General features: G+C 38.2%; 1 protein-coding gene across 2 annotated transcripts in view; it reads right to left on the bottom strand.

Moving 5' to 3' along the window:
• Window positions 1-6,480: 6,480 nt before the first annotated feature.
• The window catches only part of PRKD1 (protein kinase D1), a 152,838-nt gene continuing 141,703 nt past the window's right edge, over window positions 6,481-17,615 (bottom strand). For both annotated transcript variants that reach the window (XM_072865719.1, XM_072865720.1), the window contains exons 17-18: window positions 9,684-9,769; window positions 6,481-7,453 (exon numbers count right to left, since the gene is read on the bottom strand). In XM_072865719.1, the coding sequence (XP_072721820.1) occupies window positions 7,235-7,453; window positions 9,684-9,769 (305 nt within the window). In that variant the 3' untranslated portion in view covers window positions 6,481-7,234. The remainder of the gene's footprint in view (window positions 7,454-9,683; window positions 9,770-17,615) is intronic.

Raw genomic sequence — 17,615 nt, forward strand, 5'->3', positions numbered from 1 at the left:
GCAATTCCCACTTCACGCACACAGCATAGCCTTTGCCTCCCACAAAACATCTCATCTAAGGGTGCATGTCCTTTGGATGCATCCAAGTTGACCTGGAAAGGTAAGAAAACATCACCTAGTATGCCTGTGTTTTCTTGGCTTTGAGTTCCAGATTACTGCTCTCTGCTCCCAAGTCATTCATTTACTTTCTTTGTCAGTTTGCCATCTACAAATGGAGTTAAATATAGAAACGTAATGAGGGGCTGACTGAGAATATTGTACATTCCTGCATATTTTTGAATGTTGTATTTTCCAAGTGTCATTAATTCCATAAGAAAACAGATATGTCGGGATAATGTCTGGCTGCGAAGGTACTCTTGTTTTGAGACTGCTTTTGAGGCTGATTTTTTTTTTAATGTGAGCTTGTTTTGAGCAAGTCAGTTCACATATTTAAGTTCACTATGTTACCCCAGCTGTGAAGCATGAACACTGGTATTTGCCTACTTTCTCACAGGCAAGTGGTTAATAGTCAAAAATTTTTTTAAAAGGTGAAAGTATTGCGCATCTCAATAGTTGCAAAAAGGGGAACAGAATTCTGGATATCTAGCAGTTTTGCTTTGTGCTCTTTCCAATTTCTAAGTATGGAGTAAAATCATCATCCTAACCCTACGACTTTCTCTGAATTTCCTGAACCGTTGTGACCTTGAAAGCCAACAGCCTGTGAAATTTTTCCTTCATGTTTTACTAAGTTCTGAGAATGAGAAGGGGTATTTCAATTTTAAATATATAATACTTTCTGATGATGTTTTGCTTGTTTAATAGGAACTCTTCCAACTTTCCATTAATGTATATGCATATACATACATATGCATCTTTTAGGCAAGGGAGGCTGTTTTCAGGCCACAATGAATATGAAAAGGCCATTATCAGACTCAAAGCAGTTAATTTTGAACTGGCCCATTTTCCAGATGGAGCTTTGATGTACAAAACTTCCCATTAGGATTAAGGTAAAGTTGAGTTCAGCCCTGGAACATAAAAAGTGCTTCTTATTAAGAGCTCCTTATTTCCCTATGAAAGACTACAGTCATTATGTTTCTACTAGTAGGTCGCATTTTGCCTATTAGAGATTTTCCCATCTGGGGCTGTGAGCCAAATGCCTACTCTAACTTTTCACCAGTTTATGCCATGAATAGAATATTCTTGACTGTACATGCTTTTGAACATACTTCCTTTTGACAGATTAAAGGATAAGGCCTGTGGATATATACGTTTTACATGAGCATGGGCTTTTAACATCACCTTAATTATTTTTTTTATTAAGGTTCCTATTCATAACACCTGTAGTGATCATCTATGGTGAGCACATGTAGAGATACAATGCCACGAGCAAATGCGGCAGGGTTAGAAACCTCGGCAGTCCTTAATTACTCACTGAGGACCTTAAATCCTATTTCAGAAGAAATCAGGAAGCCTGAGACACCTAGAAATCCTCAGGGATTCAGGCTTGCAAGCTCATAATTCACTTTTGAGAAATGCAATTAAGGACTCTGACATGTGACTTCTGGCAAACTACAGTAGTGCAATACCCTCGCTCTCCCTCCTGCCCCTTTTCCAGATGTCTCCTCATGGCAGAGCTGGCAGAATGGAGCATTGCAGCTCTAATTCACAACTGGGCAAATTAACTTAAACATTAAGATAAAAATTGTGCTTAGATGCTTTTGAGTGTTGACTAAGTTGAAATGTTCTATTTTTGCTCTAAGGCGAGTAACAAACAGCTGGGGGCTGAGACAATAACATCTTAAACTGCTGCAGCTGTTTACGTGGTAAATGTGAGCCAGGTCCCTCAAGTCAATTTTTATTTTTTCTTAAGAATATGTCAGTACACTTTCCACTTATTAAATTTAGTGACCTAACTGCTCAAAATTAACTCATGTTTTTGTATGCCTAAGTCAACAGAGGAGCCAGAATGAACTACTTGCTTTTCAAAGGGTAGTTATTAGGACTTTCTGAAAAATCAGTCCGCATTAAAAGTGTAAGAGGTCGTCACCAATAAGTCACTATTCATTTTGGAAGTTATATTGGAAACTATTTAAGTTATAGTTGGCAAATGTATCATAAATTCATATTGGAAAATAGTTTGTCTGGATAGAAATACTTCAACAGAATCTGCCAATTTTTGACAAACTTTGGCAGCACACACGTGCTTACAGATTTTGGTATTTGCCTTAAAGGCACGTTTTCATTGTGCCTGTTTTCCTTGTAGCTCCCCTGGTTGGCACCCTGCCCGGCAGACTTCTGTAGTGAGGCCTCAGGCCCTCCAGGCTCACAGCAGAGCTAGACACCCTAGGGTGTAGGACCTTAGTGCTTGGATGCCCAAGCAAAACATTTCATTTCATGGGACCTTTCAAAATAGCACCTTTCCAGACTGAAACTTAAGTAGACTTTTCTTAAATTCTTATTTGTGAACAGCTGATGTTCAAGTTTGTAGATGTGCTTAGTAAGGCAGCAAAATAGTTTACACTTCTTATAATGTGTGCTCCCTGTTCTTCACCAAAGAAAAGCAAAGATTTAGTAAGAAGCACAGACAAATATTACTACTTACCCAGTAGACCCTCATTTCAGCATTCACTTGCTCCAGTTGCTAGGAACGAGCTAAGCAAAAAGCAAGGTGAAACTCTGCATCCCATGCAGGTGTCAAACTTGTCACCACTGAAAAGTACCTGATCTACCAAGAGAGTTCCTCTGGTTTACATTTGATTTGGTTGAGCTCTTTCCCATCTGGCACATGCACAGTAAACCCCAGGAATATGACACTTTTGGTTCAGATGCCATAGGTCTGGTCAAGAGGTAGAAGGTGGCCAGTGCAGTATGTGTCTGGCTTCCTTTATTGCTAGAATCAATTATAGCCTATCTTTCTGGAAAAAAAATAATTAAAAAAATTAGTATCTCCAGGAAAGTGGTAAGTTCAGCAAAGTTTGGGGTGCTGAACAGCTACAGGGACAGGGCTCTGGTTTATCTGCATGAAGCAGAGCTTTGCCAGGATGTCAATATTTTGGTAGATCTATCTGAACAATACTGCACCATAATCCATAATTACTCAACTCTGATCTTTCTCCCTATGTCTTATGGACTGGAGTAGTATATGGGGGCTAACCTGCCTAGTGATTCATTCTTAAAATTTCCCTAGTTTTCTTTTTTTTCCTTTCTTCCTAATTTCATGGGATGCCAAGTATCTGTTCCCGTTAGTTCAGTAAGGGTTTGAGTTTTTTTACAGCTTATTAGCATTTTCCATGTCACCTCTGTGACTTCATTGTCCAGGATAAATTCAGGTGTGCAGAAGAGGTGTTGATTTATCCAATAACGTAAAATAAACAATCATCTGGTTTGTTTAACCTCTCAAACAAAAAAAGACTGTTGTTGACACAAAAATCAGATGATAGTTATTGCCTTGCCATGAGGTCAGGATTTACAACTTTCTAACCACTGGAGAGGTGAGATTCTACGAAAGCTTTGCAGTAGTGAGGTGTAGAGGGGAAAGAGGAGGGAGGAGGAAGAAAAGGGGAAGGCAGAATATCCAACTGGTTTTGAAGAGATCCTGCTAAGCTGAGAACAAGGAGGTCTGATGTGGTATCTGAGACAATGGGAGAAAAGGCCCACTGACAGGAGTTCCCTTCCATGCTGCGATGTGAAGGTGTGGATGGATGGTCACACGTGGCTGAGCAGCTGCGCGATGGTTGATCTGTACAGGTTGTGCAAGTGCATGCTTTTTGCTCACCTTGTTTGCTGAGTTAGTTAAACTGCCTGGACAAGACATTGGATAAAGAAAGTGTATCTGAATGAATAAAGAAGATGGTAGAAGTGAAAATGGGAACTTAGCATAAATCAGAAGTTCTAGCTTCCAAGTACGTGTTGGCTACTTCTCTGCACTCCACAGCTAAGCTTTGACACAATAAACATGTCTACAGATGTATGATTACGTGTACACATGTGCTTGATATGCATATGATATGCAGTAGTGCAGCAGAAAAGGAAATACCATCAATAGATCCTGAGGTCAATATTTATGTGCAGCATAACCAGTGCTTTTTGCTTCTGTGATGCATGCACAGGAACTGTTGGCCTAATGGAAAATATAAAGACCATGGAAACCTTACTACAGAGCAGCCTACCATTCCTTTTTCCTGAGTAAAAGGAGCAAAGGAAAATCATGCAGGACAACACAATCCCAGATTTGCTTCAGTACACTTTGATGCTGATGTATCTGGAAGAGCAAGTTTCCGTTTAGGCTTTGAGTTAGGAATCAGTGAATTCATCTGTCTGGCTGAACTGCAAACAGTTCACATTTCACAGTGCAACATTTTTGAACAGCAGCAGGGAAAATTTTAATTTATTATATTGGCTAATGGCAGATTCTTTTCTGAAAAGAAATGAGTATTTGCACAAGTTCCTTAAAGCGATGAAGCAAGCTTCAGTGCTCAAAGAAAACAGGCATGGGGAGGAAAAAAAGTATAATATGCCCCTAGTAATAAAACAAGAGTTCCTTTGAAATCATGTTTAGTCAGAAAGTTTCTCAGAGTAGTAATTTATTTATACTTTTGTCTCTGCCCTGTTGGCAAACAGTTTATCTAATGTGCTCCATGAGATTAAACATGTTTATCAACATAGGTCTGTGCTTAGCAAACCCTTGTGCATGCTAAGCATTGTTATGGCAGAAATCAGCAGGTGATGGGGTTTATTGTAAGTACTCAATGTCCTGCTTTCATTAAAAGTTGCATTGGTTTTAGTTTTGTCACCCAGCTTCTTAGAGATGCCACTGCAATCTGCAAAATAGTTTGCTTTCTCTTTTAATCTCCTGACTAGTATCCATGCTTGAGAACAGAGTGCCAGTACGCTATTTGATATTTTTGAGAATTTAACTGTGTTGTTGAAAATTACCTTTGCTCAAGGGGTGGTACACTAATTGTAAATAAAACCAAGCCACTAATAAAATCCTGACTCACCTAAATTGATCAAAATGAAAGCAGAGCTCTCAGTCTCTGTTACTGGTTAACATAGAGGAATGAGACAACAAAATTAAGGCACTTCTGTGAGGTCATGGCTCCTTATGAACAGTCATGATATCAGCATCTGAACAAAGTCTATATGATTCTGATAATTCTCCTCAATTTCCTTTTAGAAAAGTTAGTTAATTTGGCTTGACTCCTGGACTTGTTAAATAACAGAATATAATCTTTATATATCCATAAATCCACCACTGCACCTCTAAGTGGACTTGCTTTTAAATATACACACATGTATACACTTTTACTGACAGAAATTTGAAAATCACCCTATTTTTATGTTTATTTTACAGCTAATTTAAGAATGAGGCTGAATGAAAAAGAAACAACAGCCAATGATTAGCCAAATTTAGCCTTGTAGGAAAGTCCTGACTGAAAATACAGACATTACAGCATGGCAGGAAAGTCAACACATTTGAACTCTGCCCAACCAGAGTTGTTTCAGAACATGTTACAAGGCCAGTGTTATCAGAGAGCTTCCTTCAGGGTCCAGCCAAAGTGGAGAAGGATTTCTTTTTTGGCAGTGGGAGCAGAGGAAAAGAGGTGGGGAGAAGGATGAAGAAATGTATAAGTCATTTTTCACAGTATTTTTTAATTTTCTATACAATATGTTTTTTTCTGTTTGAGTAAAGGTGCATGTTCTTCACTTCTTCTAGAGTACACACTCTCTGTCCAGTAGAGGTGCAAAATAAGTAAAATTCTGCTGGCTTTGGTCATGTTATGTATCTGGCATAAACTTCCTCTGGACGAAGCTCTTCTTTGAGGAAAGAATGGATTTATCTGATGAAAAGCTCATGATTGTAACATAAAGCCCAGATTTGATCAGTATGTGGCTCTTACCATTGCACACTTCTGCCTCTCATCCCATGTATCTCTTCTTTTTTAACCTGTGTCTTCAGTACCGGCATATCAACTGTTTTTTTCAGAGAGAGCCTGTAGCATAGAATAATTTTCAGCTTGTCACTGAGTTAGTCTGGCACGTGTTTTACAGTGCAGTCTGAACCCCTCTCACAGTTAAAGCTAAATGGGTTAGAGTTGGAATACTAAGTAATTGTTAGAAATGAAAATTAATATCTTTAAAGTTTTCAGGGGAAGGAGGGTGGGAGGGATCCATATTACCTTGTCAGTTCAGTGGAACTCAGTGGAAAAGCAGAAGCAGCACATTTCTCTAAAAATTCAATTCCCATTAATTTTACTGGTACAAAATCAGTGTACTTAACTTCCCCACTCCCTCAGTAGGTTTCAAAACTGAACTTACGATATAAAATCAGTCCAAGTAGGTTCTTACAAAGTGTGTTTTATAGGTACACAGGTTAGCTGGCAGCATTTTGCTACCTACCTCCCCATGGGCTTCTTAATGATGAACTAGTTTTCTCCACCTACTTCTGATGCCATTCCAGGGATATTTTAAACAGAAAGATTAATCAAACGAACCTATTTTAACAAGACTTTTATTGAAAACATACACAAAGTCAACAAGTTATTTAGCTTCTGAATGTACATATTAGAGAATATTCGTATTAGAGAAGAATATTTTAAGAAAAGGAGAAATACAACTGACATGCGGCAGTTTACATTACTAAGGCATTTAGGCTTAAGAGCAAGTTATAGTGTGTGTGTGTGTGTGTGTATCTATATACACAAACACACAAACACGTACACACAGGTTATCTGATTTGAAACTGTACAGTGCTATGCAATTCGTTATTTTTTGCTTTTTCTATTTTTCTGACACTAAATAAAGCTTTTATCCAAATGGTAGAAGTTGTTCACAGAACAGCAGTTATAATCTACTCTTCAAGAGTTTGCTTACAATTACAATACTAACGATGCACAAAAAAACCCCCAGATCTTCACGGGAAAGTTCTCTCTTACCAAAATGAGGCTCAAGTAAGAAAAACACTAGTTTGCAAAGGCACCGTGGAGACAGGTTTTAATACATTAAATACAACATGAATCATTCACAATAACAAGTTTAGTGTTTCTGGGAACTTTTGTAAATACAACACAGTTGGTCACACAAAAATGTTTCTGTTGATTTGTCTTGGCAACTCAGATATATCAACAGTGTAACAGCATAACAGCTTTGTTCCCATCTGACAGAAAATAATGGCAGTTCTGCAAGGCAAACGTTAAACCTGACCGTATGTATTTATTAATTCCACAGTGTTTTGACAGATTATAGGGGATGCAACTTAAAGGATGCTGACACGCTCACTGAGGGCTTTCATTTCTGTTTCTTCTAGCTTGGTGTTTTCATTATGGTTAGCACTTGGACTGATAAGGTGTGCTGGATACTGCAATCCATGTTCTCCTGAATACTGTTCCCATCGGGAGTCATCACTTTCATGGGTGATGTAACGTTCCCCCATTTTACATTCAAGTTCCCTCAAATCTAACCAGGTTTGGTAGTCCTGAAATAAAATAACAGTATTAGTTTTAACATTACTAACATAAATTACATTCCCTTCTACTACCAATAATATGCGAAGTGCTGTTAACTCGGCAACCTAAAGGTCACGCTTCCCTGTTGCTCCAGAATGGAAAAATCTTACAATTAATAATTATGAAATCTGCCTATAGAGATAGTTTTCATTTTTAGAGGATTATTTGATAAATTAATTTTATTAAACTCTGTCATAAGTATAGTATGGACATGTTACAGGTTGTTTTGCAGAACGTATTGATGGTCTACAGATTTCCATGACATCTAAATGAGGCATGGGTGGTAAAACAATTCCTCACACTAGTCACAAGATGAATAAGGAAGACGAAACATCTTTAAATCATACATGTACATCCTAGTGATCCATATCGGCTAGTCAAGACAGTTGCTCCATCTCAGTATAATGGTGCAGGATATAAATTCAACTTGGGCTAGAAAAAATCTGCTTTTCCAAACTTAGGCAATTACTGGTGTGCTCAAAGAGTTGTATACATCTAAACATCAGGGTACTTTGGAAATCCATGTTGACAGTCAACAGTAAGGCTGGAAACTGGTTTGGTTCTCATGCTGTTTAGGCCACCATGCTCTGCAGCCTCTGGTCTGCCTAGAGTATATCTCAAGTTCAATAATGTCTTTTCTTATTCCCACCCAAAGCATACATGAAGATGCAGTAATAAAGCCAATCCTAGCCCCATGCAATTTAACCTCTGCTCATGATCCTGTATCCAATTTTCTTTTTTCTCCTTCACCTTGTCTCAACCTAAGACACAAACCTGGTCACCTAGCCAAAGCACCAGAAAGCCCATACACTGTAAATGCATGAAAGCCTTCACCCTTAGTATCTCACATCCTTTGGCCCACTTCTTACACAGACATCCTCTCAGAAGTCACCTCTAAGTCTCACTGCCCTGCACCACATCTTTCCTTAGCCCACCATCTTTCCGTAGCCCACAAGGTTGGGCTCTTCTGGAAAGAGGACTCATCTCATCCATGGTGCTAGAGCTGCTGCTGTACTGCCTCACCTTAGTTCACCTCCACTCGCTATTCCACAAGTGATAAAAGTGGATGTAGAGAGGTGAAGGACTCTAACCCATCATGTGAGACAGCCAGCAGCCTTGCTGCAGGCCACCTCTCTGGTCTCCAAAGGCTCAGACAAATGCATTCTACAATGGTTGCCAGGGAGAAGAGCAGGCTTGGAGGAAAAGACTGGAGAGTGGCAGGATATCTGGGAGGAAGAAAGCAAGCCCAGGAGAATTGTGCCTGAGGAAGGTGGGGTGCGGGGTGGGACGTTGCAGCTCTTTTCCTCCTATACCAGCCGGTCACCCCCTACTTTGAGACAGTTGCAAATGTAAGGTACTGGAGCAGGAGCCAGTTCTCAGTTTGGATAAAGATTCCTTTGGGATTGTGAGCTACACATCTGATCTGTGCCATGTCTATGCCACGATTACTTTCCTACATGCAAATGTGGATCCCTTGGGAGATCTCACAAGCTGATGTCCCAGCCCGGCCTTGGCCCGTCCCCATCCCCATGGAGATGCCCAGTGCTCTGGCTTGAAGTTTTCCCCAGCCTGCCCTGCTCCCTGTCTGGGGGCAGTGGGACAGGCCTTGGCTGCTCACTGCACTGCAAGACCTCTGGTTTAGGTCTTTCAATATGCAGTGATTTGGCTGCTTCCAGAATAAAAATTTAACATATGAGGAGCAGAAGACAGTGGCTGTTAGCATCTCAAAAATTCATAACATCTCAGTTTTCAGCTGAAGATTTCAACTGAAGGTGGCTAATGTATTTTCCCAGAAAGCATACAACTTCGCAACAAGTTCTTCTGACAACTGTGAAGCGGCAGCCCATTGATTAGTTTTAATAAGAAGTGAATCAGGGTTGACTCCAGGCAACGAAAAAATGTAAGTCAAATGACTATAAAGGTTTTTTGTTATATATATCATGTTCTCAGTGGACAAACAAGATTAAATATTTTTGTAGTGTATTTTGAAAACATGAGAGATTTCAGTATTGGAATGTAATACTTCAAAAATTAATTAGAATATATACGTAAATTGGTGAAAGAGTACGAGGGTCTCAGGATCTGAAAACATCTTCAGGTTTGTAAATTTGCTTAGATTCTATTGTGCTTAAAGATGAAAACTTTTTATACATTTAGAGCCTAAATACATAGGAAAAGACATGAAATTTGTAGCAATACCTGTAACCACGGGTGGCTTAACGTTTTGTCCACACTGTAGCGCTTTCTCATTTTCACTTGCAACAAATTATTTATGAGATCAATAGCTGAAAAGAAATAATATTGGAAAACATCAGTTTATATGTATTTATTTCAACTAGGACATACAGAGAGATAGACAGACATGGTAGCTGTAAAAAGAGGACAGTTATCCCTCCTTACTCCAGCTTTTTACAAACTGCAGTCAATGTTGATGTCCCTGAAGATACCCATGCAACCCTTCCTAATGGGATTACAACTGTTTTACTAAACACTTGCCTGCTAGCTAGTATGTTGTCTACCTCTGTGTATTCATTTGCAGGTGTGCAGCAAAGTCTAAAGATAATTCTCACTTAGTTGCTGCTCAAGGGAAAAAAAAAATCATGTCAGTGAGGACTACAGTATTCTTCAGGTACTGGAGTAAACACATATATATACACGTATATATTTCTCTGAGACTCTCAGTATCACTTTTAGATGACTGACAGCAGCACCTTCCCAGGCACTGTGTGGAAGAATCGGGTTTTGTAAGTCACTAAGTCTTGCAATACTACTCATCTGAACTGAGCATTGCTTCTACCTGCTAGTCAGCGGTCTGGTGTTTCATAAAGGCAAGAGGGCTTCTTTACAAATTTCTTAATTTCTCTGTTTTTGAAGGAGTCGACAATTCACTGAAGTTATAGGTATGTGTGCTGTGGTGCCTGAAGGGAAGAAGCCCATGAGTCAATGACCAGTGCATGGAACTGCACTGAGTGACCCATTTGGAAAAATCTCTGGGATGAGATTGCTGAGCTTTGAATGCATCTAATAGAGCCATTAAAAAACCAAAGAAACAAACAAAAAAAGGGTATCATGAAAGGTTAAATCCTGTTCTAGGTAGTGCTAAATATTCGGCATCTGTTCTGGGGGAAACTTATTGTTATAGAATAACTGACAGACCACAAGGAATTACAGCATCACTGCCACATTCCCATTTCATCACAGTATCCCTTGGCTTGTGCAAAGTATGCTGGTTTACATCTTTATTTCTTTGTTTATATCTTGGTGACAGGGAAAGATGGTCTTGAAAGTAACACGGAAACATGGCATCACCGAGGGGAATTGGGTCTGAAACAAGTCAGATGGATGTTGCTTCCAGCTAGATATCGAATAATCATCTTGTCTAAGAGCAGGAGATGGGATAGAATTCTTTAAACGGGTACATCTCTGAGGTTATATTTTGTGCAGCAATATGGACAAGCTTTTCCTTTTTAACAGAGGCTTCCTCTCTCCAGGCTCAATTTGCCAACTAGACTTTTCTGTGTGTTTCTGTCATGGGGCAGAGCACAATGAGCACAATGTCCAGGAGAATGAGAATGTATATGGCAGCCTACCTGGATGTATGCAGTAAGTCTGACAGACAAAACTATTCTTAGCAATAAAGGACTATCGCTAAAGTAGCCCTGACTTTCTGGTGCTGAATATTATCTTGGAAATGAAAGTAATTGTGGGAATGAAATAAAACAAATCTCAGGACTTCTGACAAACAAAGCATTGCCAGAGGTTCTTAGCCATACTTTTCCTGGAGCAGATGGTCCTAATTTTACTTTTTCTGTTGTGGACAAACAGATTTTTAGCTAGTGTCTCTTTTAGTGTACAGTACAGTTCATGCTAAATTCCCTAACTCATATATATTTTGTTCCCTCTCAAAATGTCTGTGAAGTAGCTGTGGGATCAGAAAGACAGTGGATAGCCAGTAGGACCACTACTGGCAGCACTCTGAAAACTCATTTGTTTCCAAAACAGTGGGGTTAATGTTTTTCCTCTTTATTGGTAAGAGAAGTTCTCAAGTTCCAAGCTACGAGGAAGAGACAGAAAAGTCAGTTATATGCCACGGTCCAGTTACAGAGTGACTTCTGATATAACCCGGGAAAAAGTAGAGGCCATCTGATGCTTGGAAGAGGAGAACATAGTTCTTACCCACTGCAGTAAATCTGGGTATCAGCAAATATCAGCATCTTCTGCAACACTGCCACCTTACCCTTAAATTCAGCATAATTACAGTAAGACTTCAGTATGTCTTTTGATAAATAGGCCAGTGGTGAATGTGAATTTAATAGGGTTCCTATTTATTTATTATCTTCAGTGGTATTCAGGTGTATATAATCTTCAGAGATAATTTTCATCACTCACTACGAATCTCAGTTTGGCAAATAGGTCAAGAACTTGATGAAAGGGTTGATTGTCCAGGGAACAGATTTCAGTCAGCCAGCTGTTGAGATATAAGTGCATGTTTCACAAGATGTGCCTCTGTTAACTGCCAAGTACCTACTGAATATTCTTCCTGCCATGGAGGATTGATAATGTCTCTATTATACATCTTTTGTCCAACCTACTGGAAGCAGGTATGACCATGAGCCTTACAAGTGATGAAATTATCCAGCCTCCCCCAAGTTACAACAGGATGAAGAACTCTTTGCCCCCTTTTTTTTTCCTTCAGGACAGTGACATACTACATGTAATAACATTTTTCTTTGTGTTCTTGGGGGAAATTGTCAATGGGTTGTTGAACAGATCAGAAAGGCATTGGTCTAGAAACAGTCACAAGAGAAGGTACACAAAGATGAAAGTGAAAAGGCAACTTCACAGGATGGTTAGGATTGTCAGTACTGAGCAATCATTTGTTCTTGAGAACAGTTTACACAGCCTGCCTGTTTCACAACCGGAATACTGCTGTCTCTGTAACAAGTTTTGGTGTTTGTTTTTAGGTCTTTATCTAGGGTTCTTTTCACCAGGAAAGTTTTGAATATCACTTGCCTCTTAGCAATTAATAAGCACAAATGCAAACGTGACTATTGTGAAGACTTAGGGCCCAAACTATCTGATACAATGCCCTTTGCTTTAACAATCAGTTTTCAAACGAAGGTGAAGAATGATATCAAATGTGAGTTTCAACAGCAAAAAGGATTTGCTGTTTTTTACCAGGAAATCATGCAATCCAAGAAAAGCCACTTCTCAAGTGTAAGAGTTTTGAGTATCAGAAGTCAAGATGCAGGCGATACATACTGGCAAAAGGACAGTGCTGTGTAAAGGAAAGCAGAAGCTAGGGAGTTCAATAGAGACAAGCTGAGTGCTGGAACTGAAGGATTAAAGGATTTCCTTAGGGATCTGGAATAGTCTGTTAATGAGAAAATTCTGAATTTAACTGGTGTTAAATAAATTGTAGAGGTTCAGACACTGATAGGTTCTGTGGGACTATTCAAAGGAAATGAGGAAAGATCCTGGTTATTCTCTCTCTTTCAGCTTACAAAAAACCATCCTGTCCTGATAGTGTCCTGACAGCCACTATCTAACATAATTTGCTCTGGCTACAGTTCATATAAGATGTACGAACAGTAAGATACATGTTGACTCAATCTCAGAATTAAAAAAAAAATCATATAATTAATAGTTTGATGATTACTTTTTGAGTCATAGTGCTAAAAAACACTGCAGATAAAAATTTGGAAGGTATTAACATTTAATTTAGACATACAACTCAAGTGTGATTCATGGGACCAAATTGGTGCACCAAATGACAGGAAATTAAATTTTCTGTCTAGGAAGATAAAGCAGTTTTGCAGGAAGGGGACCAACTACACTGTATTTTAAATTAAATTTTATGAATTTTCACTAGAGACTGATTTTTTTTTTTTAAAATCAGATTTTGAAGTAATCTTTTTTAGACATTTTAGGAGCTTTATAAGATTTGTCAATATTCCTCTGTAAAATCAATAATTCAATAAATGCAGAGAGTTAAGAAAGACCACCTGTGGTCTGCACATCTTCTACAGGAATCCAACAGGTTATCACCAAGGAAGCAACCTGTATGCAAGCTCCAAGAGGATTATGGTACTGCTTTTCCTAACTTTTTGGACTCCTGTTTACTTCCCATGTTTTAAGGATATTGTAAGTAGCCAGCTGAGGGCTTATCAAGTTCCAGGAGCTGGAGACTTTGCTAAAGGAGATAAACTAGCCAACTGCTCCAGTAGCATGACTACTGGTCATTTAGATAGGTGATCATTCAGCAGAATCCCCAATGGGAAGGTTCAAATGAAGCTTTAAAAAGCTGTATGTCCCCTTGATTTTAGGAAAGATCACTCTTTAGATACATTTTACTGGAAAGAACTTCCAGAGTCAGGAGGTTTATGTTTCTAAATTGCTTATGGCAGTTTATTAGTATGACAAATAATTACTTGTAGTAAAGACAGAGTAACAATTTCCACCCCAAGTATCAAATGAACACATGATAATGACAGTTTTCATAGGAATGACTGCTTTAACTCAATTAGGATGTAACCCACACATTAACGCAGAAGTTTACGAAACATCTGAAAACCCTAGTATAAACCTACCATTCATTTAGTCCTACCACACAGACTTTAGCTTTTCACATAAGTTATAAAAAAGAAATCACCTTAAGAATATCAAGAAACGCAGTGCCAAATTAACAAAAAATTTATACTTGGTCCAGAATTTTTAAAGTATACCCATAATATTAGCTACTCTTACAGCCATCACTTGTAAAAATTTAAGCTGCTGCCATTAATGTAAAACTTAGGACTTCCTAAGCCCTGGATTCTTCTGCGTATAGCTCTGTTGATTAATGGTATAATTTTTTCATACACATAAACCCCTTCCCTATTGCTGGTCAATACAGCTTTGTTGACACGTGCTGTAGTACACATGCAGGTTTTTTGACAAAAAATAATCTTCAGCTGGCAGAGCTCATTATTTCAGGAACATGGATTCAAGAAATCCTTGGCAATTATAAGCTGCACCCCTACAAGAGAGCTTTTCTAATACTAATCTATCCTAGCAAACATGTATAAGTAGAGCCAAGACCTTAGTTTAAACAGCTAGTTAAAAATTTACTGAGGTAGAGAGCATCTTTGAGCTATAACATTCATTTGACCTCCTCGTACTTAATGCTCATTCATGTGACTTTCTCATTAATGTGAGAAACAGTTTCTATTCACATTATGCTGAAACAAGTCTATATAAATACTGGCTTGAAAGCAGCTGTGGTATTTATTTCTGACTCAAAAGTAGTGTAACAGGCACACCATGATCATATTTAATGCATGGAAGAAATTGCATTGTTTCTTCCCAAATTATTTAATAGTATGAAGTACTGGGAAGCACCTAATCAACAGTGTGCACATCACATAGTTCATCAGGCTAGTAGTAATAGCTGTGTTGGTAGCTGATGAAAAAAAAATTATGAATACAATGATTTATGAAAATTCCACAACAGGACAAAACACACCATGAATAATCCAAAGCTTGACATAGCATATTTTAGGACCACGCAGTTCAAAAGAACAGCCACCACAGTGAAGACACACTAGGTAAAATACACTAACAGGCAGAGCGACAAAATCCTTCAGGGAGTAACCTGTAGCTAAATCAAAATAAATGTTTTGAGATAATGCAAATTTGGTGGACTGGAAGGTCAAAGTTGGAAACGGACAGTAATGCTGTTGAAAATAGCTGCATGTTTGACAGATGTGAAATTTAAAGCTATAAAATAGGAGAGAATTCTGCAAGTAGATTCCTCTGTATTTCTATCTAGCAAAATTCCACAATGAAGTCTGAACTAAGGTCAAATTGTCATACAGCGATTCAGTGAATTTGGAAATGTAAGCTGGTTTGACAATCAGCGAAGACAGAACAGAAATAGCAGATTGGGCAATGGAATGTTGAATGGCTGTGACAAAACCTGGTTTTATACAAGACACCCAAAGTTTACCACAGAAACTACCTCTCTACAGTAATGTCTTACAATTCTATTTAGACATACAAACACAAACTCAGTTTTTGGGGAGTATTCTTTCAAAAGAGAGAAGCTATTGGAAAAAGGTGGGAAAATGCAGCCGCTTAGTGGGGATGGAAATCAGAATTCCCTATGGAGGAATCTATGAGATTGTGTATATATATACGTATTGTGTATATATATATACACACAAACACACAATCTCTGAAAAAACCTTAAAATGTAAAGCAGTTGGGTTTGGTGAAGGTAGAGGAGGGATTCTGTGCATCAGGGTTAAGCTTTGGGAAAACATGCTCGCAGAAATGTTCTGAATGGATAATCAGTTGGGAAAAAATACATTTCTGAGAGCTACAAAAATTGAAAGGTCTTAGTTTTTATAGGTTAAGTTTTAATGGGGGAAGAGGACAGACAAAACATTACACAAAAAAGCTAGAATTTCTCAGCAGGAAGAGTTGATGAGATTAATCCGGATGTTATGACATCAGACAGACACATTATGGAGAGAAAAGAGTCATAGTCAATGACTAGACCACATTCCTGAGTGGCAGAGAAGACAAAACTGTTGATAGCAACTGAAAGACATTAGACACTCAAAAATACTATCCTCAAATGGATTCTGCCCTCTTTCTTGCCTTGTGACTGTAGATTTTTATTTTAAAAATTGCTAGAAAATGCTACAGAAAAAGTAATTCTCAAGAAAATAAACTAACACAGACCACACTATTACATTCATGACACACTTTTCCTCCAAAATACAATTCCTTCCCATACATTTTTGCTCTGAACCTGCCAGACTTTATTTTAAGTGTATTTTTTATATAATCATGCAGTTTAAACTGTTATGGGCCATGAGTTTTTACAAATCTATTGCCTCATTATTAGTGCAGTTTAGAATTTTAAAAGCCAATTGAATTTTACCTTAAGACCAATAATTGAATAAGGAATACAAAATGGGAACATTGAAGCTACTTTACCACTGTTGTCACTTTTCCAGACACAATGTTTAAGTATGGCCTATCTCTTTTTTTTTTTTTTTCCTTTTAAAGTTTTGCTACCCTCTGCATTCCAGCTCCCAAATTAACATGCTGTTGCTTGGCAATATCAGAAAAAGCATCTACTGAGCTCTAAAACCAAAGAGGGGATAAACACAGCATCATTCACTCTCATTTGTGTGCTATCCATTAAATGCAAAGAAATATGTGATTTTGCTAAAAGGTGAAATATCTGAGCTTCTAATTCCTCTCTGATTACAATAAAAATAGAAGTAAACATGGTGATAACTAAGTTTAGCTATTCTTAAACTTTTTACATGAGTAATGGCCTGAAAAGAGTGCTGAAATAACTATACTTGCAAGAAGTTTTACATCCTGTTTGGCTCTCTGAGCCACAGTAATAGTCATAAGCAAGAACCAAAAGGTTTGAGCACTGTTCTGCTTTCCTCAGTGTCGATTTGTGCAATAGGCATGCAAAAATTCCTAACGCTGCTTTCATTAGCCAGTCTGCGAGAAATGATATGACCTTTAATAAAATTGTTGTTTCACAGACACTGGCAATACACTTGGTTGATGATCACTTCCCTTAATCTAAACTGAAAATTGCATAACAAGGTAAAAACCCCACAACTTTTAGAACATTTATGGTTCCACTAAAAGTACACACACAGAGCTTCAAGCAAATGAGTTACTGCTGTTTAAAAAGGAGCTACCTCAGGTGTATCAGCTGCATATGTTTGTGATCCTAACCTGGTACAGTTGTGAAGTAACCACCCCCCATCTATTGTTTTAGGGTGTCTGTCTTATCTGCCATCACTTGCCTTGGGCATCAGGCAGGATTGTTGATATAGACAGCAATAGGTTGAATAAACATTTATTTCTTTTTCTTTTTTTCTTTTTTTAGCTCAAATTAATATGTAATTCCTTCTACTACTTCTCACTGTTCTACAACAGTGTTTCTAGGATTATCATATTATGAACATTCATAGCAACCAGTAATGACATATTTCAGCAGTAAAAAAATAATCATAGAATCATTGAATTGTTTAGGTTGGAAAAGACCTTTAAGATCATCAAGTCCAACTGTTAACCTAGCACTGCCAAGTCCACCACTATACCATGTCCCTA

Source organism: Ciconia boyciana, chromosome 6 (genome assembly GCF_034638445.1).
Source record: "Ciconia boyciana chromosome 6, ASM3463844v1, whole genome shotgun sequence".
Classification (NCBI taxonomy): domain Eukaryota; kingdom Metazoa; phylum Chordata; class Aves; order Ciconiiformes; family Ciconiidae; genus Ciconia; species Ciconia boyciana.